Source organism: Bufo gargarizans, chromosome 6, assembly GCF_014858855.1.
Source record: "Bufo gargarizans isolate SCDJY-AF-19 chromosome 6, ASM1485885v1, whole genome shotgun sequence".
Taxonomy (NCBI): Eukaryota; Metazoa; Chordata; class Amphibia; order Anura; family Bufonidae; genus Bufo; species Bufo gargarizans.
In genome coordinates, this window is record NC_058085.1 from 328,385,797 (window position 1) to 328,410,632 (window position 24,836).

The 24,836-nt window shown below is 41.5% G+C and overlaps 1 protein-coding gene across 1 annotated transcript in view; it reads left to right on the forward strand.

Moving 5' to 3' along the window:
- The first annotated feature begins 281 nt into the window (after nucleotides 1-281).
- Nucleotides 282-24,836, forward strand: part of SFXN3 (sideroflexin 3) — a 41,539-nt gene continuing 16,984 nt past the window's right edge. Inside the window, exons 1-5 of the mRNA XM_044297433.1 lie at nucleotides 282-401; nucleotides 9,729-9,895; nucleotides 15,010-15,180; nucleotides 16,673-16,771; nucleotides 21,292-21,367. Of these exons, the coding sequence (XP_044153368.1) occupies nucleotides 9,732-9,895; nucleotides 15,010-15,180; nucleotides 16,673-16,771; nucleotides 21,292-21,367 (510 nt within the window). The 5' untranslated portion in view covers nucleotides 282-401; nucleotides 9,729-9,731. The remainder of the gene's footprint in view (nucleotides 402-9,728; nucleotides 9,896-15,009; nucleotides 15,181-16,672; nucleotides 16,772-21,291; nucleotides 21,368-24,836) is intronic.

A 24,836-nucleotide genomic window follows, 5' to 3' on the forward strand; every position in this document is an offset into this window, starting at 1 on the left:
ATCAGGAAACCGGACCGTGTGACCATGCTCTTAGTATTTCCACTCTTGAGTCTATATGGGTTATGCAATGCAGGGAGAATGTTCATATGACAGGATATACTTCATGTGATAGCAGGCAGCAGCTGGCCTCAGCCGGCTCCCCCTTCCATGTGAACCAGTTAGGTGGAGCTGATATTCTTAGACAGCCTACCCATGCCCCCCCCTGGAGTCTTGTGTGGTTTCCACTGACAGCAGAACACGCTGAGCCACTCACAGGGCGGTATTATGTGGGCATTGGTTGTCAGCAGGCTAGGCTGTGCTCCCCTCCCTTCTACTGTACAAGCATGTGATGTCATTGAGAGGTCACTGCGATCACTGGATGCTACATACCATTTGACTTCTGAGCAAGGACATAGACGAGCGTAAGTGTACACACCGGCTTTTCATTTTGGCACAGAACACGGCTAATATTTTGTGGAAATATTTCTATAAGCTTCTGGTGAATGGCAACTTTGTATCTGAGTGTCTGGCACTGGAAGGGTTACAGTGTAGCAGCACATAGCAGAGGATCTGACAACAATAGGGCGAGTGATGAGCCTGACTGATGGTGGGATGGTGGGCAACAGAAGGGACAGTAATACCTAGAGGTCTGCTCCACATGGGGATAATGGACAGTCTACCTGCGTCAAAGCGATTCTAATCTGTGTGTAAAGAGTGATTGTTCCACAGAATCTATCTATCTATTATTTATTATATATCTATCATCCATTATCTATCTATCTATCTATCTATCATCCATTATCTATCTATCTATCTATCTATCTCTCTATCCATCTATCTCTCTATCCATCCATCTATCTATCTATCTATCTATCTATCTATCTATCTATCTATCTATCTATCTATTATCCATTATCTATCTATCTATCTATCTATCTATCTATCTATCTATCTATCATCTATCTATCTATCTATCTATCTATCTATCTATTATCTATCTATCTATCTATCTATCTATCTATCTATCTATCTATCTATCATCTATCTATCTATCTATCTCTCTATCCATCCATCCATCCTTGATCTGTAACTCTACCACTGGTGCATGAAATATGGTACATGTTGCGTTCCTGCCCCGCAGCTCATGTGCTCCTCAGGGGGATTTTCAGGTGACAGGCTGCTATTTTTGGCACAGAGAGTAGTCATTAGAAATAGGTTCATAGTTTTAGGGTCCTTTTCTTTTTCATATAGGTTACGTTACATCCTTGGGTTCACACTGATAGTGGATTAGAGTATGATTGGGAGGTTTCTGTTAGAGGATTAGGACTCAGAGGAGCTTAATCCTAAACATATCAGCACATAGACTTTCTGCACATATACAGGTTTGTGTGCATTGGAGCAGATACACGAAGAGGCCTGGAGCCATAACTGACCATAGACTTGGAGCTCCAAGCCTTGTGTATGTGTGTATTTCTATACATTCCAATATACAGTAATATATACTAGTGCACACTGTATATTAGTAACCAGCTCCAGTATACAGTAATATATACTAGTGCGTACTGTACTGTATATTAGTAACCATCTCTAATATACAGTAATATATACTAGTGCATACTGTATATTAGTAACATCTCTAATATACAGTAATATATACTAGTGCATACTGTATATTAGTAACCATCTCTAATATACAGTAATATATACTAGTGCATATTGTATATTAGTGACCAGCTCTGATATACAGTAATATATACTAGTGCACACTGTATATTAGTAACCAGCTCCAGTATACAGTAATATATACTAGTGCGTACTGTACTGTATATTAGTAACCATCTCTAATATACAGTAATATATACTAGTGCATACTGTATATTAGTAACCAGCTCTGATATACAGTAATATATACTAGTGCATACTGTATATTAGTAACCATCTCTAATATACAGTAATATATACTAGTATGTACTATAGATTAGTAACCAGCTCTGATATACAGTAATCTATACTAGTGCATACTGTATATTAGTGACCAGCTCTGATATACAGTAATATATACTAGTGCGTACTGTATATTAGTGACCAGCTCTGATATACAGTAATATATACTAGTGCGTACTGTATATTAGTGACCAGCTCTGATATACAGTAATATATACTAGTGCATACTGTATATTAGTAACCAGCTCCGATATACAGTAATATATACTAGTGCGTACTGTATATTAGTAACCAGCTCTGATATACAGTAATATATACTAGTGCATACTGTATATTAGTAACCAGCTCTGATATACAGTAATATATACTAGTGCGTACTGTATATTAGTAACCAGCTCTGATATACAGTAATATATACTAGTGCGTACTGTATATTAGTGACCAGCTCTGATATACAGTAATATATACTAGTGCATACTGTACTGTATATTAGTAACCATCTCTAATATACAGTAATATATACTAGTGCATACTGTATATTAGTAACCAGCTCTGATATACAGTAATATATACTAGTGCGTACTGTATATTAGTAACCAGCTCCAGTATACAGTAATATATACTAGTGCACACTGTATATTAGTAACCAGCTCCAGTATACAGTAATATATACTAGTGCGTACTGTACTGTATATTAGTAACCATCTCTAATATACAGTAATATATACTAGTGCATACTGTATATTAGTAACCAGCTCTGATATACAGTAATATATACTAGTGCATACTGTATATTAGTAACCATCTCTGATATACAGTAATCTATACTAGTGCATACTGTATATTAGTGACCAGCTCTGATATACAGTAATATATACTAGTGCGTACTGTATATTCGTAACCAGCTCTGATATACAGTAATATATACTAGTGCATACTGTATATTAGTAACCAGCTCTGATATACAGTAATATATACTAGTGCATACTGTATATTAGTAACCAGCTCTGATATACAGTAATATATACTAGTGCGTACTGTATATTAGTGACCAGCTCTGATATACAGTAATATATACTAGTGCGTACTGTATATTAGTAACCATCTCTAATATACAGTAATATATACTAGTGCGTACTGTATATTAGTAACCAGCTCTGATATACAGTAATATATACTAGTGCGTACTGTATATTAGTAACCAGCTCTGATATACAGTAATATATACTAGTGCATACTGTATATTAGTGACCAGCTCTGATATACAGTAATATATATTAGTGCGTAGTGTATATTAGTAACCAGCTCCGATATACAGTAATATATACTGGTGCGTAATGTATATTAGTGACCAGCTCGGATATACAGTAATATATACTAGTGCATACTGTATATTAGTAACCAGCTCTGATATACAGTAATATATACTAGTGCGTACTGTATATTAGTAACCAGCTCTGATATACAGTAATATATACTAGTGCGTACTGTATATTAGTAACCAGCTCTGATATACAGTAATATATACTAGTGCGTACTGTATATTAGTAACCAGCTCTGATATACAGTAATATATACTAGTGCATACTGTATATTAGTGACCAGCTCTGATATACAGTAATATATACTAGTGTGTACTGTATATTAGTAACCAGCTCTGATATACAGTAATATATACTAGTGTGTACTGTATATTAGTGACCAGCTCTGATATACAGTAATATATACTAGTGCGTACTGTATATTAGTAACCAGCTCTGATATACAGTAATATATACTAGTGTGTACTGTATATTAGTAACCAGCCCCTATAAGGTTTGTTGCGCTCGCAGTCTGGGTGGGGTCTTGGCACTGTTGCAGAGTTAAATTATCTGAAGAAAACACATTCTCTGTGAACAGATCTGCTCAGTGAGTTTCTGTTCCCTGTTGGATTTTATCTTATGGCCTCATTGCAATGAATGTAAAAGCTGGAGCACAATGAGTATTCTCTGCAGCGCCTCGACCTGTACGTGGGGACATTTGCACGTCAGAACACAGTGCGAGTTCAGTCTCCAGCAGCGGAGGAATTAATATTGTCCTCCTGTCTTTCATGTCTTGTATATTTTACAAACAAAGGAAGTACAATAATGGGAAACTAGGTAACGCCTCCATACACGAGCACGGGAGCTGGTGTCACTCCGACAGTTGTCATGGAAACTGCCTGTACTGTGGAATGCAGCAAGCGCTTGCTGACAGGGAAACCTTAGTGCAATGTATTCCATTATTCTTCACCTGTCAGATACTTCTTTGCAGGAAAAGTAGAACTGACTCGTAAAGCAGAAGGAGAAGGAAACAGTTAAAAAATAATCCACGCCTGCAATTGACATTTTTGGGTGGATAACTCTTGAAAACGGAAAGTTGAGTGTAATGTCTCTAGGCATTGTCCCAAAGGGCTGGGATTGGCACACGAGTTCTGGAAAACATGAGGAATGTGGCTTTCTGTAGGAGTCTCATGAATTCAGCTTTGGGTGGTTGATATGTTTTCTTTAAAACCAAGGTGTAAATTTCGAGGGGCAGAGGTTGCATTCTGGACCCTTGTCTCTGAGGCCACACTTGTCATATAAATGGCACTTAGCCCTGTTAGGGTACGACCACACGGTCAGGTTTCTGCATTCAGTTTTGGAGGCCAAAACCGGGAGTGAATTAAAATAAAAGGGGGAATTGTATCTTTCCGTCATACTTTCTGTCCTTTTATGATCCACCCGATTTTGAATTCTGAAACTGCATGCAGGAACCTGCCCGTGTGGCCGCACCCTTACAGAGTTTACGTTGGGGACTATCAACTTCAACCATGCCAAGAAACAGCTGCATCCAACTGAGAACGGACTTCCGTCAATAGGTTTGAACCTCTGTTCTTTCTTCCTTGTGCCAACCATAGTGATAAATGTAGGACTTGAAAGATGCAGGGAGGAAGTAGGGGCAGGTAAGTGCTTATGGTGCATTGTGTGGGGGCAAAGAAAGGGGAGACACTTATGACCATACTTGCTGGAAAAAGAGATGACCTCCTGGACTCCCAGAAGAGTTGGCAAATCTTCCGAGTTCCACTGAAGCCTCCTGGAAATCAGCACATAATAAATGTTTCCTGTCAATGGTGCCAGGATGCTATATCATCAGATAAAGTCCTGGGGCCAGATTTATCATGACTCTGACAGCTCACTCCACTTTAACATATGGCTAAAGTCAGTTTTAGCCAAGACAGATTTATGATCGGCCTTTTAAGACTGTAATAAATGTGGTTTGACGGTAGCAGTTTATCCGTCAGTAAGCAGCTTTACAAAAGTCACACATCTTTACAAAAAAGTCGCACGTTTTTATGAAAAAGTCGCATGTTCTATTAAAAAGTCTCATAAGATAAGCATGGTCCTCACTGGAGTGAAATTGCGACTTTTTTGTGACTTTTTAAATAGTCCCAATAGTAAATCTGTCTAGAGATTCATTTACATAAGAAAACACGCCCACTTTCAGAAAACTGGCGAGCATAGCGCAGAGCAGAAAATTTTTGCGCAGTTTAAGCGATTGCGCAAAAATTTGCGACTTTTTCACTCCATTATTCTGACTTGAGCTAATGATAAATCTGGCCCCTGGTGTCCAAATTCACATCCAGGGGCCTCTGCTGTGTCCATGCAAAGGGACATGACCTACAAAAGGTGCATGGTCACGTACCCAAAAAATTCTGCACCGCCTCCAAGATGCTGGTTTCCCAAAGTCGGCAAGTATATCTATGAAAACCAAAAAATAGTAAACACTGGGATTTTATAAATCAATCTATCTTTATTCCATGATTATAATAAAAACACACAATTAAAAAAGATTTCATCTCTGGTGGTACATACAATACGCATTTCGCTCAAAGCTTCATCAGGGGGGCGATGATGAAGGTTTGAGCGATATGCGCGTCGGGGTGCAGGGTTCTCGCGGTCGGTATGGTATTCTTATGACTTGCACTGTATGTTGCTTCTTCCTGGCACTTTTATGGGTGTTTTTTTATTTAGCCCATGTTTGTTTGTTTAGTCTCTTTGCACTTTACTAGTTGTGTTTCTAGCTTTATACAATATTGCCAGTTGTATTTACCAGATATTTAACATCTATTATACAACCTTTTCCGTCCGTGTATGTCCCCTGCTTTGGCTATTGGTTATATGTATTCTATGTACCACCACAGATTAAATCTTTTTAATTGTGTCTTTTTTGTATAATCATGGAATAAAGATAGATTGATTGATTTACAAAATCCTGTTTTTTGCAATTTTGGGGGTTTTCATAATTTGGGGGTCATTGCCCAGGTAGATTGTTTTCTATATTGCCTGATATGTTTATTGGTGTAAGTATAAGGGTCCATTTACACGTCCGTAGTGCATTGCGGATCTGCAATACACCCGGCCGGCAGCCTCATAGAACTGCCTATTCTTGTCCGCGGAGAATAGGACATGTTCTATTTTTTTCCGGAGCCGCGGACTGAAAGATCGGGGGCGCGCTCCGGAAATGCGGATGCGTACAGCACACTGTGTGCTGTCCACAACCATTCATGCCCCATAGAGAATGAATGGGTCCGCACCCGTTCCGCAATTTGCGGAACAGGTCCAAACCCATTCTACGACGTGTGAATGAACCCTTAGTATGAGTTAAAGGGGTTTTCCAGAAACATAATATTGATGACCTATCCTCAGGATAGACTATCAGTATCTGATTGAGGGAGTCCGACTCCCGACACCCCTGCCGATCAGTTGACATCACTTTCATTGTTCACATTGCCTAGGCCCAGCTCAGACCTATGCAAGGATATAGGTCTGGGTTGCAATATCAAGCACAGCCAATATCTAATGAATGCTGCTGTGCTTGGTAAGTTGGAAGCACCTTGATCTCTTCAAACAGCTGGTACTGATGACTTAGCCCGAAGATAGGTAATCAATATTCTTCTCCCGGGAAAACCCCTTTAACCTAAAGAAATAATCCAAGCCAAACTGTTACTTTGTTATGTCTTGTGCAGACCTTGACTGGTATTCTCTCTTTGGTGCTCTCTGAATCCCTGTGTCATGTATGGTCCCATCAGGACCTGCACTTGGCATAACACAGTATGTCAATTTCACCCAGAGTAATACTTTAAAGGGATATATCCATATGAAACCTTAGCATATTCACAGGATCTGATTGGTGAGAGTTTCATCTCTGGGACCACCATGTATTGTGAGAGGTATCCTCAGAGAAGAGAAAACAAGGTAGAGAGGTCACCATGGATGGATGCTCCTCACTCTATTATAGTTGTAAAATGCTTGTCTGTGTTCTCCCCGTAGGTGGGAGTACCAAAAATGGGTCCATTCTGAGACACTGAAGAGACTTTCAAAGCTCTGTAATGAATAATTGTTTAGAAATGACCTAAATATGTTTGAACCAATGCTTATCAATAGCAGCCATAGCTTACTGGTGGTAACTTGTAGAGGAAACAAAAGCTGGTGATGCATTTTTATGCACACATCTATAGCCTAGGTCAGCTTCCGATGTATGTTGGGTTAGACTATGGTAGTAACAGTGGAACTCTTTTCTAACACACTCCTAGCTTGTAGAGCATGTTTGCTTTGACATAACCAGTTGGCCCTGGCTTCTGATCAGGGTCACCTAGTGCTGATGCTCCAGCTCTTCCAGTCAATGCAGGAGAGAAGAAGCTGCCAGACAGTTTCCAGCTCTAGATCGGGGGTTATCATCTTCATTTATTCTTAGAATTTTTTTTACAGCAGAGAGTCATTGCAGTATTGGATTTGCATCCCAGGAGATTGTGGACAGAAAATTCAGATCTAGCAGTGTCTGTCAATGTCACATCAAGGCTGCACTCTAACCGCTAACTCACATAAATATATGTACCAAAACGAGACTACTGCACCAGCTGCTGTCAGAAATATGTTGTGTCACTGATTACTAGAACCAACCCAGTAGTCCTTTGTCATGGGGGCTTTCCATAGCTTAACCATGGGTGTAACTTGGCCCCGAAGGCTCACTCGGTCTCCTATCAGCCACAGACCTGCTGCTTAGCTTCGGCCTCGTTCCCAGGCCAGCTTTTGCTAGCTGGGAGGCTCCATGCTCCTAGATCTGCCTTGAGCGCCGAGCTGATCACTCGGTGCTCGACTTGTCTGTCTGTCGGTCATGTGACGCTGGCCACGTCACATGACCCTCACTCCCCACTATAAATACAGGCAACCTGCTGGCTATAGGTTGCCTGTGATTCTGGTCCCTTAGGCTGTGTATTATTATTGTTATTAAGCTTACCTTTGGATTTGACCCTTGATCTGCTTCCTGACACCTCTTCTGCCTGCTCCCTGAACCTTGACGCTACCTCTTGGATTTTGACCTCGGCTTGCTTCTGGAGTTTGTCTTTGCCTCTTCTGTTGTACTGACGTGACCTCCCAGATTTTTACCTCGGCCCGCTCTCGGATCTGTCTTGGATCTGTCTCTGTCTCCTCCCTCCTACTGACTGGTCTCCTGGACTGACCCCGGCTAGTTGACCCGCCTCGCCCTTCCGTTTTTGGTGGTACCTTGCTTGTTTCACCTCTCTGTCCGCTCGAGTGCTACCTCTCATTGGCTGTCTGCTTCCCTGCTGTCTCTATCTCTCTGCTTGCACTTACTCAGGTCAGGGACTGTCGCCCAGTTGCGCCCCGTCACCTAGGGCGGGTGGTGCAAGTAGGCAGGGACAGGGGACCGGGTTGCAGCTCAGGGGGTGCACCTCCGCTCTATCTTTATACCCGTGACGCTACCCCGTGACACATGGGCCTAGGTAACTGAGCTGAAGGCAGAAGAAGCATTGAAGTTCTCCAATAAGTATTTCCTTTATGTTTTGCCTTTGTTTAGTTTCCACTCCTGATTTATGGTAAAAAAAATGCTTAGGTAAACTATGGAGGTTACAGCCAGCAAACTCTAAACTGCTACCAATCGTCCAACACCACTCCTGTTAGTAGATCTAAGGCTACCAAATGTAGCACCAGAGCCTGCCAAAGGCCAGATAGACTTTATTGCTTGGGATTTAGGTTACATCTACAGAGTAAAGCAACAGTGAGCTCACAGTTAGAAGAACTTATTGGAAGAGTAGTCAGCTAGCCAGGGTCAAAACCATGAGAATAAGTAGAAGCCAAATTAGCAGAAAAGGGGTTAATCAGAAACCAAGTCAAAGTTGATACACAGAGGATATCTAATCAAGAATAGGGGGTGAACATAAAGCAATGTAGGGCAACAAGGAGCCGGGAATCAAACAAAATCACAGGCACTGACCAAAGATGACCAAGAGTCAATGCCTGATTTAAATCCCCCACCCACCTAGCCCTCTGATTGGACATCAAGCCAAGAGGCCTTTTTGGTTCGGTATCCTATCTCTAGGCCGACCATCCAGGGATAGGCATTGGAGGCTCCTATAGATGCTAATAGACTAAATAGTGCATCATGCTCCACTTTTTTGCCTGGTATAATGCCAGCCTAACTGATGGAAACCTGACTGCACACATTAGTCAGTGGGGTATACAGAGTATACAGTTCATATGTATGATTGATTGTAGTCATTTTCAGTAGGAAGAGGGGCGCTCTAGCACATGTTGCTTCTGTAAGTAGTAAAATACTGACTAAGAAAAAGGATAATATTAATGAGCTTTTTAGATTTTTTTTTTTACTTAAGCAGAGATCCCTAAAGCATAAGATATAAAAACAATATAAAATACTGGTTACATTTCTCTTACATTGATAACTGTCACCATTCATAAAATATTTTATCGATCTTTGTATTTTTGCAGACAATGCCTGAAGACCTTCCTTTCAACATTAACATCAAGGAACCTCGATGGGATCAGGGCACGTTCGAAGGGAGAGCCAGACACTTCTTCATGGTAACAGATCCTCGTAATATTCTGCTTGGACCCAAAGTTCTTGATGAAGCAAAGAACATTATTGAAAATTACAGGTATATTTTTTATATGACAATGTTTCACTTCTTTTATAGGATTCTTTGTACAGACGAGGCAGTGATAATCATCTCCAGCTCTCAGGTTCATCTGGTCATAATTTAATGCAAGAACGCTGATGGCAATTCCTAATGTGCTGCTCATAAATATATCTATTGTGCAATCCTGAGAACACAACCTGTTGGAGGTAGTTAGGACTGGATTTGAGAAACCTTGTCATTAAACATACACGTTTTATTTTCTGATCTTCTGAGATGATTTCTTCCACCAGTTATAACATATTTTTCTAAGGTGAATATTTACAGAAATTTATGTTAAAAGAAAATCCTAGTCCATAGGCCTTGCTAGGGCGCTTAGGACCCCCACTTGCCCTTCTCTTTATTAGACAGAGATCTAAAAAGCACTGCTACCACTTCATCATGGCTATGTATTACATAATAGCAAATTCATTTGTAATACTATTGTAACGGATCTCCTAGCACCCCGACCGGGTACCTCTGTCGATAGATGCTCCTAGTGCTTCCCGAGGTCTCCAAGCACTCCACTTGACACCGTAAGCGCTGCAAACCCCACGAACCGCCGAAGCTTGGTTGAGGCCTCACCGTCTCCTACCCACCCTGGACCTATGACAAGGCTCCAAGCTCCAGTGGGTGAACCTCTCCTACAGCCAGAGAGCAGGAACAGCTCTTACAAGAGCTAGTAGTTATGCCAGGGGAGTATAGCAAATCTTCAGCGTATAGCAATCCCCCAGTGTTGATCAGTTACCCAAACACCAGCCTCAACATGATGAAGGATAAAACAGGCACAATACATCCCCACAATGCATCATGGTTTCCTCCTCTCTGCCCTGGAGACACCCGAGGAGTAATTCAATTATCTCTCAGGACAAAGGGAAATCGCCAATACACATGTGGGGACAACAGGACAGAAATCACCATTTAAACATACAATGTCACAACCCTTACAGTAAACACAGACATTTAACATATCCCCAGATAGCTCAAGTCTGAGTGCATATTATTAGGTGAATGGCACTCAGACTACACGAATACAATAAAATTAGCTATCTGGGTACCCTCACATAACATACAATACAATTCCAAAGACAGATTTAAGCTGTGCGGCCAGTCTGTCTTCTCCTTTAAAGTTAGTATGGGCCATAATCCTGAGGCAAGAGGCTGGTAGCCAGGCCCCTCCAAAACCCAGTGGCGAGGTTGGTTTCGCCACAACTATAGATCACTAGGAGTCTCAGGAGCTGATTTTTTCTTCACCCCTTAGTGACATCCACCTTAAATGTGATACCATGGCATCTGAGTGGTCAATTAGAGGGGGGAGCTCCCTCGGATGTTTGTAAACCCCCACTTCTCACCTGACCAGGGATGTAGCTAAAGGCTCATGGGCCCTAATGCAAGAGTTCGGCTTGGGCCCCCTTCCCTCAGTGCTTTGTTTCTAGGGGCAGGAAAGTACATAGCCTTCATACTGCATTAGCCAAAAATTGAAACAGAGCCCCCCCCCATTTCCCCGTGCCAAGTTATTGACCTAACCCCTTATCTCCAGCCAGAGGTGTAACTTGACTAGCATGCACTTTCTATAATCCCAGTGTCTTCTTATGTGGCACAAGTTTTTTTTGGCCCTCTTAGGCTCCTGGGCCCTCTGCACCCCCTATAGCTATGCCCGTGAACCTGACCAATTGCTGATTACAATATTGGCGGTTTGGGTGGCTGCCGAGGGCCCGAGTATCCCTGATCACCCATGATCTTCCACTTCAAAGAAAAGCTGCCATATATCACACTTTCTATTTTCTCTTATTGAGGCACAGACAACCCCACAAAGTATGCCCTTTGCAGCAGTTCAGTCAGCTTGGCTTGCAGGGCAGTGAGTGATGACATCACTGTACCCTGTGACCATCTGACTACCCAACATCAGCCACAGCACAGGGCTGAGAAAGGGGTGTGGCTATGATAATATTTTAGCAATATATGGTATCATATCTATGTAGTATTCTTGGTTCTGGTATCGTATGTATCTTGCAATCATATCTGTGTATTAATATTGGTATTAATATTGGTTCTGGTATCATATCTGTGTAGTAATCTTGGTTTTTGGATTGTATAAATATATTAATCTTGGTTCTGGTATCGTAACTATGAAGTTATCTTGGTTCTAACATCGTATCTATATGGTAGTCTTGGTTATGGTATTGTATCTATGTAGTAATCTTGGTTCTGGTGTTGTATCTATGAAGTAATCTTGGCTCTGGTGTTGTATCTAAGGACTAATCTTGGCTCTGGTATAATATCTTTGCAGTTTTACTGTAGATGGATGGAAGGGGACACATTCTTAATTTAGTCGAGGGCCCATGGTAACCTTAATTCGCCCCAGCCCACAACAAGTCCATGGGATCTGTTTTATTACTCTGGCAGCTAGAAACTTGTAAAAGCTCAAAGGTCTGCCATTGTAAAGTTCTTTTAAAGTCCTGCTTCAGGCAATGATATCTTATTGCAGTCTATGGCATAAGCAACCCAGTGATTGCATGTTCACCCCCTTTTCCAATTTTGCAATCAAATAAATGTAAACATTTATTTTTTGTCTAATAGTCACTAACGGGCTTTAGGTTTGGCTGCTGTCTTTTAATAGAGTCCTAGTCTAAGTGCAGTGGAAAGCAGGAGCTGGGTTCTCTTTTGACAGCCAGGCTCCTGCTCTAATGACTGGTCCAGGCTGTATAGCCCCTTAGGAGCAGCGGTCAATAGCGTCCTTGACATCTAAGTTGTTTAGAGGGAGGAGTCTCCCTCTCTCAGGCATCAGCACTGCTTCGAATGAGATTACAACAGAGTGCCGATATTTTAGTATGGTGGCAGGGGTCCAAATGAAGGGCATGAGGTCTGCCTGTAGTGTATGCCTATCAGTATCCCACTCACAGCATAATATACTGTACTAGATAAGTAGTACAGTGTATTATAGAAACAATCAGTAGATTGCCTGTCAAAGTCTCCTTGAGGGACTAATACATTGCAAAAATACAAGTTAAAAAGTTTTATCAAATAAAAAATATCTCCAAGTTAAAGGGGTTTTCTGGGATTTACATATTGATGGTGTAACAGTGGTTCGAGCGCCGTGTTCAGCGGTGATTTGCGGCCGGTGCTTCCCATTAACTGCTGCAGTCCTGGGCTCTGTCTGTGTGTGTGCTGTTGTTCTGGGATCCGCTCCACAGTTTCCTCTCAGCCCTGGCCACAGCATGCTTGCTGTTTGTTTCCTGCAGCACTTTCTTAAGGGCCAGCGCACGTCACTTTCTGGGCTTTATGGGTTAGGTCATGTGACCTCGCTGACCAATCCTAGCCATCCTTCCCATATATAAGTGGCTCAGCCCCCTTCCCAGATGCCTCAGTGTCAAGGTCCTTGTGTCCTGCTAAGGTTCCTGGTTTCCGCTCGTGTTCTTTTGTTCCTGACCTGTATTCCTGGATTCTGCTACCTGTTAGATCCCTACCTGCTTGCCTCGACTCTCCTGTTGCCAATCTGGATTGCCTGACTTGTACCTGTGCCAGCTGCCCTGACCTTTTGCCTGTCTGACTACACCTCTGCCTCATCCTTTGGTCCTGCACCTCTGGTACCTTTCTCAGGTACCTCCTGGTCCGCCTGGACCAGCTGCCTCATGTGCCTATCCTCCTCAAGAGGTAACAACCTGGTGTTCCCCTCGGGAAAGTCTATCCCCACCATCAGGGGTACTGTGAAGATCGAGTGGTTCACTTAGACAACGCCCTTAGAGGAGCTAGGACACGTGGCACAGTGGGTTCACACCCGCTGGTGCGTGACAGATGGCTTATTCCCAGGATATATCATCAATATCAGATCTGCAGGGGTCCAACTTTCGGAACCCCTGATGTAAAAAGAGGCTTCGGCACTTTGGGAGCACTTAGGTCATGTGATGTCACATTCATCGGTAACATGGCCTACCGCTATCAAATATATGGAGCTGTGCTTGGTAAGCTGTAAAAAGGCCAGGGCACTGAGGAGCACCAGGACTACCTCAAACAGCTGATCAGCAGGGGTGCTGGTAGTCAGACCCCCACAGATCTCACATTGATGATCTATCCTAAGGATTGATAGCATTCTCTGTGTAAGTGTGTATACATAGATATCTGTTAGTCACTTCTGTACTGGGAGTTGTTCACTTTGGTTGTTCACTTGCTGGCTGGATTAATTTTTCCATCACATCATACACTGCTCATTTCCGTGGTTACGACCACCCTGAAATCCATTAGTAATGGTAATGCTTGCACACTATAGGAAAAAGCACTAGCCTATGTGCGCTCCCATGGTCCCGGCCACCAAATTGGCCAGCGCTTTTATCTATAGTGTGCAAGCACGACCATCACTGATGAATTGCAGGGTGGTCGTAACCATGGAAATGAGCAGTGTATAATATGATGGAAAAATCCAGCCAGCAATGGAAACAATAAGGATAATAACCATACATTAGTAAATGGCTTGTATTAACTTCCTCTACATGATAAATGCTATTGGCTGAACTGAGATAACCCCTTTAAGTCAGAAAAAGCAGAGATGTAAAAGTATAAATGACATGTTTTACTGAATATTTTCCCATAAAACCATATGTGGTGACAGGTTCTCTTTAAATATAAACTAATCATTTTAGTATATATAACCAACCAAAAGGAGTGAGACAAGTATAATGCAAATAAATCTAATGATACTAAAATAGTCCAAAAGTCACATAATTTATTTGAAAATCACAAAAGGACACATGATCAGCTCATTTTAGTAGTTTCCCCCCATTGACATAGCTTGTGTTACATCAAATAGAACAAGGGTTCAGACATGGAAGAGTTTTTCTAAAATGGATTTTCTGCAAATCCATGATGAATCTGTAGAGAATCTATAAACATATGCAGCAACTCCTCAATATACTGGACATGGCATATCCGAAAATTTGTAGGATGTTTCCTCTACATATGGATAGGGTTTTAATAAGTTCTTCAACATGTATTGTACTGTAACAGAAAGGAGGGGGAAGGGGGCGTGCTGATGAAAATTTCCCGAACTGTCCAATGATAAATTTATTTTTCTTGTTATAAACTCTTATTATTAATCACAGAAATGGAGTTCGAACGCCAGGCCTTACTGAAGACCAGCTATGGAAAGCAAAATACATCTATGATTCCGCATTCCACCCGGATACAGGAGAGAAGATGGTCTTGATAGGACGGATGTCGGCACAGGTGCCCATGAACATGACAATCACAGGCTGCATGCTGACATTTTACAGGCATGTCTCCATCTATCTATCCATCTATTACACACAGAATGGTTACTATATATGGTCATTTTCTAGTGAAAAAGTGGTCTTCTCTTGACATGAACACAGAAGTAGGTGAGAAATCATCAACAATTTGATACAATAGTCTGAACTTTAGTTCCCCAAGACAACATATTTAAGGCTGGATCAGCTGAGGATCTTCCAGTTGGCACAAGCTGTCAGATGACAATTGGGACAAAGAGGTCCAACAGGTCCAACAGTGGACAACCACTTCTGAAGCTCACTGTATAGTTGTCACTTGCAGTTGGGATTTATGAAGTACCCAATTTTACAGTAGATCTTAGTTCTATTTGTCTATTTCTAAATCAGGAGAGAGAGAAAAAGCAGGAATCCTAAGCAGAAAGTTACTTATGAGTAATTGACTTTTCATTAAGGGTTTCTATAGACACAGCTCAAACACAGAAGACTCTTTGGCATGAATTCATGTATTCGAGCTCAATTTAGCATGTTTTACATTCTTTCTGTGAGCCCAAGCTGTAACCTCTTATATAGTACACAGAAAAGAAATCTGATATTTAGTATGATGGATTTCATAAGCCAAGTACGGTATATGTGGTAGCTTCTTATGGTCAACTATATTTGTCCAGTGGAGAACATAAAAGAGAGGGGTGGCCATAGCAATAAACAAAATGGGTCTCCATTACAGTGTTGGTTTTACTACCCACTTCAGTTCTGTTTCCATGACCTTTGGGCCAATGACCCCTTGTTCCTTTTTAGGCTTTAAAGGGGTTGTGCCACCATTAAATGTTATTTTAATATAATTCAGCATGAAAAGCTGATTACTTTTGTAATGTACTTTCTGTTACAAAAATGCTCCAGTTGTGAGATATTTTCTTTAATTCATTATAATGTCGCCACCTCCTGAGGTGGTCGCACATGCTCAGTTCCACTCTTCAACTGTCACCAGCCATATCTACTGCTAGAAGATGTAACTGTTACAGGTAGAGAGAGCTGTAGCAGAAAGGCCATCTCCGCTGAGAAAGAACATGTCCCCTGGAGCTGCCAGCTTGGCCTAAATCTAGGAGATCAATTTTAGCAAAAAAAGTGTGGTAGCTCTGGATCTACAGTATGTGAGATATAGGTCTGGTTCTAGCTTTGTTATAAAGAGAGTGTAATTTACTATATGGAGCCTGATTTTCTTTTTCTACATCAATCATGACATAATGCCAGTATGGCCGGCCTTAGGCTTTGACTACAGCAAGAAATGACAAGAAGCACCATTTCCTTATCATTTTTTATTGTGTCTGTAAAGAATAAATCAATGCAACTGGACTTACTGTAGATTTCTTGAAAACGTTTTCAAGAAATCTACAGTAAGTCCAGTTGCCTTGATTTATTCTTTACAGATATACCATGACCTGGATAAATGAGAACCTTCACAGACATTTTTTATTGTGGAAATTCTATATTTTTAACTAGGTTTCTCTCCTCTTTCCTACAGAACAACCCCTGCTGTTGTGTTTTGGCAGTGGATCAATCAGTCTTTTAACGCCATTGTTAATTACACCAACAGAAGTGGGGACGCTCCTATCACCAACAGGTAAAACACATTTTCCGTTACTTCCAGTTATCTGTATAGTTGTTATTTTAAACTTTAACCTCAGCTGTATGGCATGACTGATCGTTTTAGTAGTATAATTTCTTGAAAAATACAGTAATTCATAAACTGCGTTTCTAGATTTTTCTGTTCACCTCACATTTGTGTACTCCAAAACAACTTTCATAGAATATATACTGACACAGTACTGTAGTAGTCAAAAGGGTTTTCCAACATTTTAATACTGATGATCTATCCTGCAGACAGACAGGTCATCAGTATCTGATCGGTGGGGTTCCGACTGGCACCAATCGGCTTTTTCAGAAGGCACCATCGCTCCTGTGATCACCGCAGCCTTCTCGGAGCTCACCAAGCACAGTGCCGTACATTGTCTAGCGGCTGTGCCCCTTGAATGGGGCTGAGATGCACCTAGGCCAGTGATGGCTAATCTCCAGCGCTCCAGCTATGGTGAAACTACGACTCCCAGCATGCTCCATTCATTTCTATGAAGTTTTGAGAACAGCCAAGCAAGTGTGCATCTTGGAAGTAATAGTTTTACCATTGCTGAAATGCCGGAGGTTAGCCATCACAGACCTAGACCATGTGACCGATGAACGTGTTGTCACTGGCCTAGGCAAAGCTGTGAGAAGGCCTTATCAAACAGGTGATCAACGGAGGTCCTGAGTGTCGGACCCCCACAGATCAGAATACTGATGACCTATTCTGAGGATTGAACATCAGTATTAAAGGGATTCTGTCATCAGATTTGTGCCCTATAAGCTAAACATATGGCCATGTCGGTGCTAATAACATGAATCCTAAACTGCCCTTATTAAACCTGCTTGTGGCTCTATTAGCCCAAAAAACAGGTTTTAATAAGCTGTCACTCACCTACCTAAGGTGCCCAAGGGGATTTACGTTACGTGGGCACCAGACGGCGAGGGTGCAGGCGGGCACCCTGGATTAACATAAAACCCCTTGGGCACCTTAGGTAGGTGATTAAAAACTCACAAATGCATTAAAAAGTTGTGACTTTTCTAAGCCAGAAAGAAGCATAAGGGGAATGATAAAACCCCCTCTGTCCTTTTATATATATTTTTTTTACTTCTTTTTTAAATGCTTCACACAGGATCTTAGTGTTGAATACCTCATTTAGTTTTATAGAACCGAAAAAAGAAGGGCCTCACTATAATACCGTAGGTAAGGGCAACCAGAGAACCAATCATATAAACCTATAAATGCTGCTATAAAAACAACCATAGAATGCCCAGTAGAAATATAAATACTTTATTAGATCATCAATGGATCACAAAAAATTCATAAAATATGTTTTATACACAGATATGCTATGGAGAATAGTCAGCAAAACAGACTGGAAACAATAGTCCCCCCCGTCGGTGCCTCAAACACCCACCAAACAGATGAACAACATGTCAGTGTGATGTGCAGTGAGGTGATTCACCAGTAGAGAGTGTCAGTAAACATCCACTACAAGTGTCTGTGATATCCAACTCACTGCACAACCCAGGGAGAGGTTATTGTGTGAATACAGCAGAAAATGATACTGATATTCTGGAGCACAAGGTTACAACACATCCATCAAATACATCTAGATGCAATCTGCCCATATATAGTAAGTTAAAGATATCAGGCTGTACAATCAAACTCCCACAAAAAAGTATCCACTGGGGACGTGAACATACCCACAGACATGATGGAGGGTGGAGGCACCGAACACAGGGCTGGAAGGAACCCCGACGCGCGTTTCGCCTCAGCTTCGTCAGGAGGTTAATGTGAATGTGGCCATGGCTCCCCCTTTATACCCCTCATGCAGCTACACCTTCAATTAATATATTTCAGCTGATACTTACTTATCGAGCGCTTGTGCCTGATGATGCGCGCCAAGGACATCATGGAGACGCCGCATTCATCAGGAGGAGGGGTGGAACGCAAACGTGCGTTCCAGCCCGCCTCCCAAGGAAACGTAGCCGCGTCACCACGTGACCCGGCGCGCAGCGCATCCTGGCCAAGCGCTATATCAGCCTCTACAGCGAGCCTACCAAAGCGGCTCAGAAAATACCAGAGCCCATCCGAACATATGGCAAACAGTCTTAACCCTTAGTGGGATTTGCATGAGGTCTATAAAGTTCGGGAATGCCTTAAGGCCGCTGAGTATGGATGGCTGATAATTGGGATACATACAGGGGGGGGGAGGGGGGGGGTGGGGGAAAGAAAAATAAAGGTGAAAAAGAAGTTGAGGAGAAAACAAATGGATAACAATAAATCAACAAAAAGTATATATAAAGAGAGGAAGATAAATACAGAGAATGCTGTAAAAATGATTCCATAATTTCATTTTTTTGTACAGATATTCATAAATTTTACACCATGGTTGAATATATAAAATATAGCATGATTTCTTATGAATTATATCCCATGATTTTATGAAAATAGATACACACAAATGTTACAAATTTATATATCACGAATAGCATAATTTTTTATATAATGAATTAGGTCCCATGATTTTTAACAATAAATTTGCGTATCCATGGAGTCATGATTTAATAATAAATTTACATATCCATGACATCATGATTCCATATATAATTACAAAAATTTATAATAAGCAGACTTTATGAACATGATTGTATTGAATAATATTTCATATGTGTTTCCTCTAAGACAAGATGTATATATATCAATTATGTATATGTACAGAAAGGAGCAATGTGTTTCAGAAGAACGAATACCAATGCTATGTTCTCACCAATATTATCAATAGTAACTACAAGTGACTCGTGCAACAATAACTATATAGATATGAGATCTACCCAGTAAAGGTCCCGTCCTATCTAGCCCATTCAAAATAAGGCTACATAGGTCCTGTGAGGTTATACTGCCGAACAAAATGTTTACATTAATAATTGTTATGAAGTATTGCGGGGGATGATCGATGGACCAGGGTGCCACCGACCCCACCCCAACCAAGTGGAGTCAGGCCCATCGCCACACCCCCAGCAGCACCCCCAATTATACACAATCATTTACCCTGAACCCAAAATTATAAATTAATGTAAAGAGACCGTGTTGGTCAATAGCATCATCCAACACCCATCATGTGCATAGTTAATTGTCCAAAACGGACATTGTGAGCTTGTGTAGAAAGGCTGTGCTGGTCAAAAAATGTCTCCCAGCACGGACTATATTACACCCCCCCAACAACCTGTCTGTGCAAAGAATATTAACTAAATAAGTAGGAATTTCAAAATTCTTAATAATAAATATTCATAAGGTTAACTATTCATATTAAAGGGTGAGAGTGTGTCCAAAAGCAGCTGGGTACCATCAGTCATGGTTGTACCAGCCTAATCGGGCACAGCATCACCTAATGATATACATAAAGTTCTGAAACAACATCACATTCCAATTTTACTCCATACAAATTTATTCACCAATAGTCTAGCCCCACAAATATATTCACCAATAGTCTAGCCCATATATCATAGCCTATTCCTTGTCAAATAACTGTGGAACCACCCACGCAGAGATAAATAGAGGGATCATAATATTTCTTCCCGTTGGTATCTTCCTCTCCATTTGCATCATACAATTTCCGATACATATAGGAACTGCTCCTCAACTCGAACACCTCCACTCATCGTACCATGTCCACACAAGAACTAATTTAGTTTTAGCCTAGGGTGATGGCAGTTGGGGCATCTCAACATCACGTGAATTAAATCAGCATTGGAGCTATCCAAAATCTTTCCACAATTAAACATCTATTTTGGCGTGTAATGCACATGGTTTGGTGAAAACAAAAAGTTTTTAATCAGAATAAGATTGATTCTTGTTGTTCGCCCATTTTTAGGGTGCAACGTGCAATTATAATAGTGAACAAATTGTGAAAAGTCCAGTAGAACATTTTCAACGTAGAGAGAGTAATACAAAAAAGTAAGAAATAAGAATCAGTTTTTTTGCACACAAGAAGTGGACTGACCACCACAACAACCATGTCAGGTTACAAGTACACAGGTGCACCAAATACAAGGAGGAGCACTTCCTATATGGTTTTAGGAGGTTATAATCACCCTCCTAATACCAAAACCCCTACCACCATAAGGTAGCTGGTGATGGCCCTCCTTATGGTCATGGAGGACAGGGATACTGGCAAATGAAGTTTCATGTTATCAACCTTTTGTCTAATTGCTTTAACTTTCAGAATCCAGAAGAATAGTTCAACATTAATAATTTAGGTTAGCAATCACTACACAGAAGACTCTGTAGCAGGAAATCATTGAAAAACTGTAAAAAGCATCGGGATTATTCTTGCACCATATGAATGGTCATGACTTTTTTTGTGTTTACATTGAAATAAATGTATTGAGATAAATATTTTCATAAAAGTTCTTTAAAGACTAAACTACTACATATTGTATGTATCTTATAATAGATTCAGAAGCATCCATACATTTACCTTTTCTTTGTCTTTCTAACATATACTTATATCAATGTTGCAGCCAACTGGGAACAGCCTACGTTAGTGCAACCACCGGGGCAGTCGTCACTGCTCTGGGACTCAAGTCATTGACCAAGGTAAATATGATGCATTCCTGTCAATATACTCATCCTTACAGCGAAATAACCCTGTGACACGTCATTGGATCCCCTGCACATCCCATTCATTGTACAATAAAACTCCTTCAGCAAGAAGTCTGGGCTTTAAAGCAATACTGGTCTACTCTGAATTGTAACCACTAGCTTTTCCCCTGATTGGTGGTAGTACTTTTAGCAAACTGTAAATGTTGAGCTACATGTACATGTACTATAGGTGGTCTAACGGGGGTATAATAGATATTGGAATAGATATTGATGACCTATCCTCAGGATAGGTCATCAGTATCAGATCAGTGGGGTCTGACACCCGGAACCAGCTCAGATCAGCTTTTAGAAGAGGTCAGACACTCATTTAGTGCCGTGGCCTCTTCCTAGGCCATGTGATGTCACTGTACATTGGTCACATTGCCTAGTTGCAGCTGAGCCACATTTAAGTGTATGGGGCGGAACTACAATATCTAGCACACTACAGCTGACCAGTGGGGGTGCGGGGATCCGGACTCCTGCCAATCTAATAATGATGACCTATTCTGAGGATAGGCAAACATTATCATTTACTGGATAACCCCTTTAAGAGGCTACCCACAAAAAGTATTCCTATGCCTTCAATAGGGCATTTCAAATTAAGTATTACTGCAATTTACATGCAATAAAAATATTTGTAACATAGTAACATAGTATATAAGGCCAAAAAAAGACATTTGTCCATCCAGTTTGGCCTGTTATCCTGCAAGTTGATCCAGAGGAAGGCAAAAAATACCCTGTGAGGTAGAAGCCAATTTTCCCCACTTAAGGGGAAAAAAATTCCTTCCCGACTCCAATCAGGCAATCAGAATAACTCCCTGGATCAACTACCCCTCTCTAGTAGCTATAGCCTGTAATATTATTACACTCCAGAAATACATCCAGGCCCCTCTTGAATTCCTTTATTGTACTCACCATCACCATCTCCTCAGGCAGAGAGTTCCATAGTCTCACTGCTCTTACCGTAAAGAATCCTCTTCTATGTTTGTGTACAAACCTTCTTTCCTCCAGACGCAGAGGATGTCCCCTCGTCACAGTCACCGTCCTGGGGATAAATAGATGATGGGAGAGATCTCTGTACTGACCCCTGATATATTTATGCATAGTTATTAGATCTCCTCTCAGTCGTCTTTTTTCTAAAGTGAATAACCCTAATTGTCTGCAATTGCGGACAAGAATAGGACATGTTCTATTTTTTTTTTGCGGAAAACGGAAGCACAGATGCGGAAGTGCGGATCCGCAAACGTGGATGCGGACAGCACATTCTGTCCCCCTTGAACATGAATGGGTCTGCACCCGTTCCACAAAATTGCGGAACAGATGCGGACCCATTTTGTGGAAGTGTGAATGGAAATGATATCCCTCAAAATGAAAATAAATTACATTATTAAAGTTAAAGGGGTTCTGCACTTTGTTTTAACTGATGATCTATCCTCTGGATCAGTTGTTTGAGAAGGCAGCGGCGCTCCTGCAGCGGCGCAGCCTTCTCACTGTTTACTGCTGGCCCAGTGATGTCACGACTAGTATCAACTAGCGTGGGCGAGGCTAAGCTCCATTCAAGTGGACAGAGCTTAGCCCCGCCCACGCTAGTTGATACTAGTCGTGACCTCACTGGGCCAGCGGTAAACAGCAAAAAGGCCGCGGCGCTGCTCAAGCGCCGCTGCCTTCTCAAACAGCTGATCGGCGGGGGTCCCGGGTGTCGGACCCCCGCCGATCAGATGCTGATGATCTATCCAGAGGATAGATCATCAGTTAAAACAAAGTGCAGAACCCCTTTAAGCAAAAACCATAGATGTGGTAGGCAATAACAAGTGCTAGGTGGCACCAAATCAGAAACCATATGTCCTACCACAATCCGGGGGGTTCCATCTATCCCTGGGCTAGATAATGATGTGGTATTGAAGGACAGGGTGGGCAAAGAACTGTCCCTGATATTGCCCTACAGGGGGGTGCTATTCTGGCCCTGATAGCCTAACCACAGAGCACCCGCCCTGATAAGAGTGACCCCGTCCGGAACCTTACCCTATATAAAAATGGCCATAGTCCCTAGCCCCTAGGCCCCTGACTTCCAGGTGATCACTATATAGATCTATGTGTTTTTGACTCATTATAAAAGTATATTATAAGTATATCGCACCCCTCTGTGTATTACACCTATCGATAGCACACCTATACTGGTGCTTAAAATAACTTTTGTGGCCCTATTATCTAGCATTTGGTGTCCCTAACAGCCTGTCCCTGCTCCACACAGCAACCTCTCCCTACACTGGCAAAAGACTGAATGTAAAATGGCGGCCAGATCAGGTTTATTTATAAGGTTGGGGGTATTTCCATGCGCTGAAACGTCTCAATTGGCTGTCCTGTACCACCTGATGGATGTGTCATGGGTCAAAGTTCTTCATAATGTAAAAGAATACGGCGGGCGCAAATTTCTCCATATGTTCGCATGTTTGGCGAATCGCGAACATGCAAAGTTCGCCACAAAACGACCGCCGGGCGAACTGCAAGGCCATCTCTAGTTATGGGTATAAAAATGTATGGATTTATTAATAAAGATTCTCCACGCTGGAGACAGGTGCAGAAATTTGGTGTGCCCGAATTTAATCCTGGTTATTACAAACAATTGAATTAAAAAGACGTCACTGCTATTATCAATCTGTATATATTCTGATAAATGAAGAACCAAAGCCTAATAATGATGTTATGAAGCATTGGATTTGTAGCAAATGGTGCAGTTTTCTACTTTGCCTATTCATTTTTCCTATGCTGTATGAAGAACTAACGACCGTGTCTGTTTGGTAGACCGCAAACTGCGGCTCCGCAAGACACGAACACCGGCCATTTGCACCCAGCATCTCAGTGCAGACTCATTGATTTCAATGGGTTCACGATCCGCATGTTACAAAGGCAGGGCAGCCACAGGGACCTGGAAGCACATGGAATGGTTTCCGAACACGGCCGTGTGAATGCATCCTAATTCGTATACATAAAGCAGTCAGTACCCACGTTATATCACCAGCCAGGGATCCACATCCCTCCATCAAATCCATACAAAACTGCCGGGACGCAGACAGTCATTTACTTTATCTTTTTACTAATGCAAGTATAAAATACACTTAAACATAGTGTTCGCCATCCCAAAGAGCATGGTAACAGTGTACTAGATGCTACTTGTGACGCTACTTGCCCTTTCTCAAGCAAGCCAATGCTACTTGGCCTTTTTCAACCAAAATATATGCCACTAATAATTAGGGCCTGCAAAATACCCATAAAAATAATAAATAATATTAAAGGGATAAAAACAGCAATATAAAATCTGAAAACATCTTCACATGAATATAAAGATATGTAAATATACTACGGTATATAATTAAGCTGATCTGAAAAGCGCTGTATGATAAAAAGACAAGGGTTGACTTCTAAA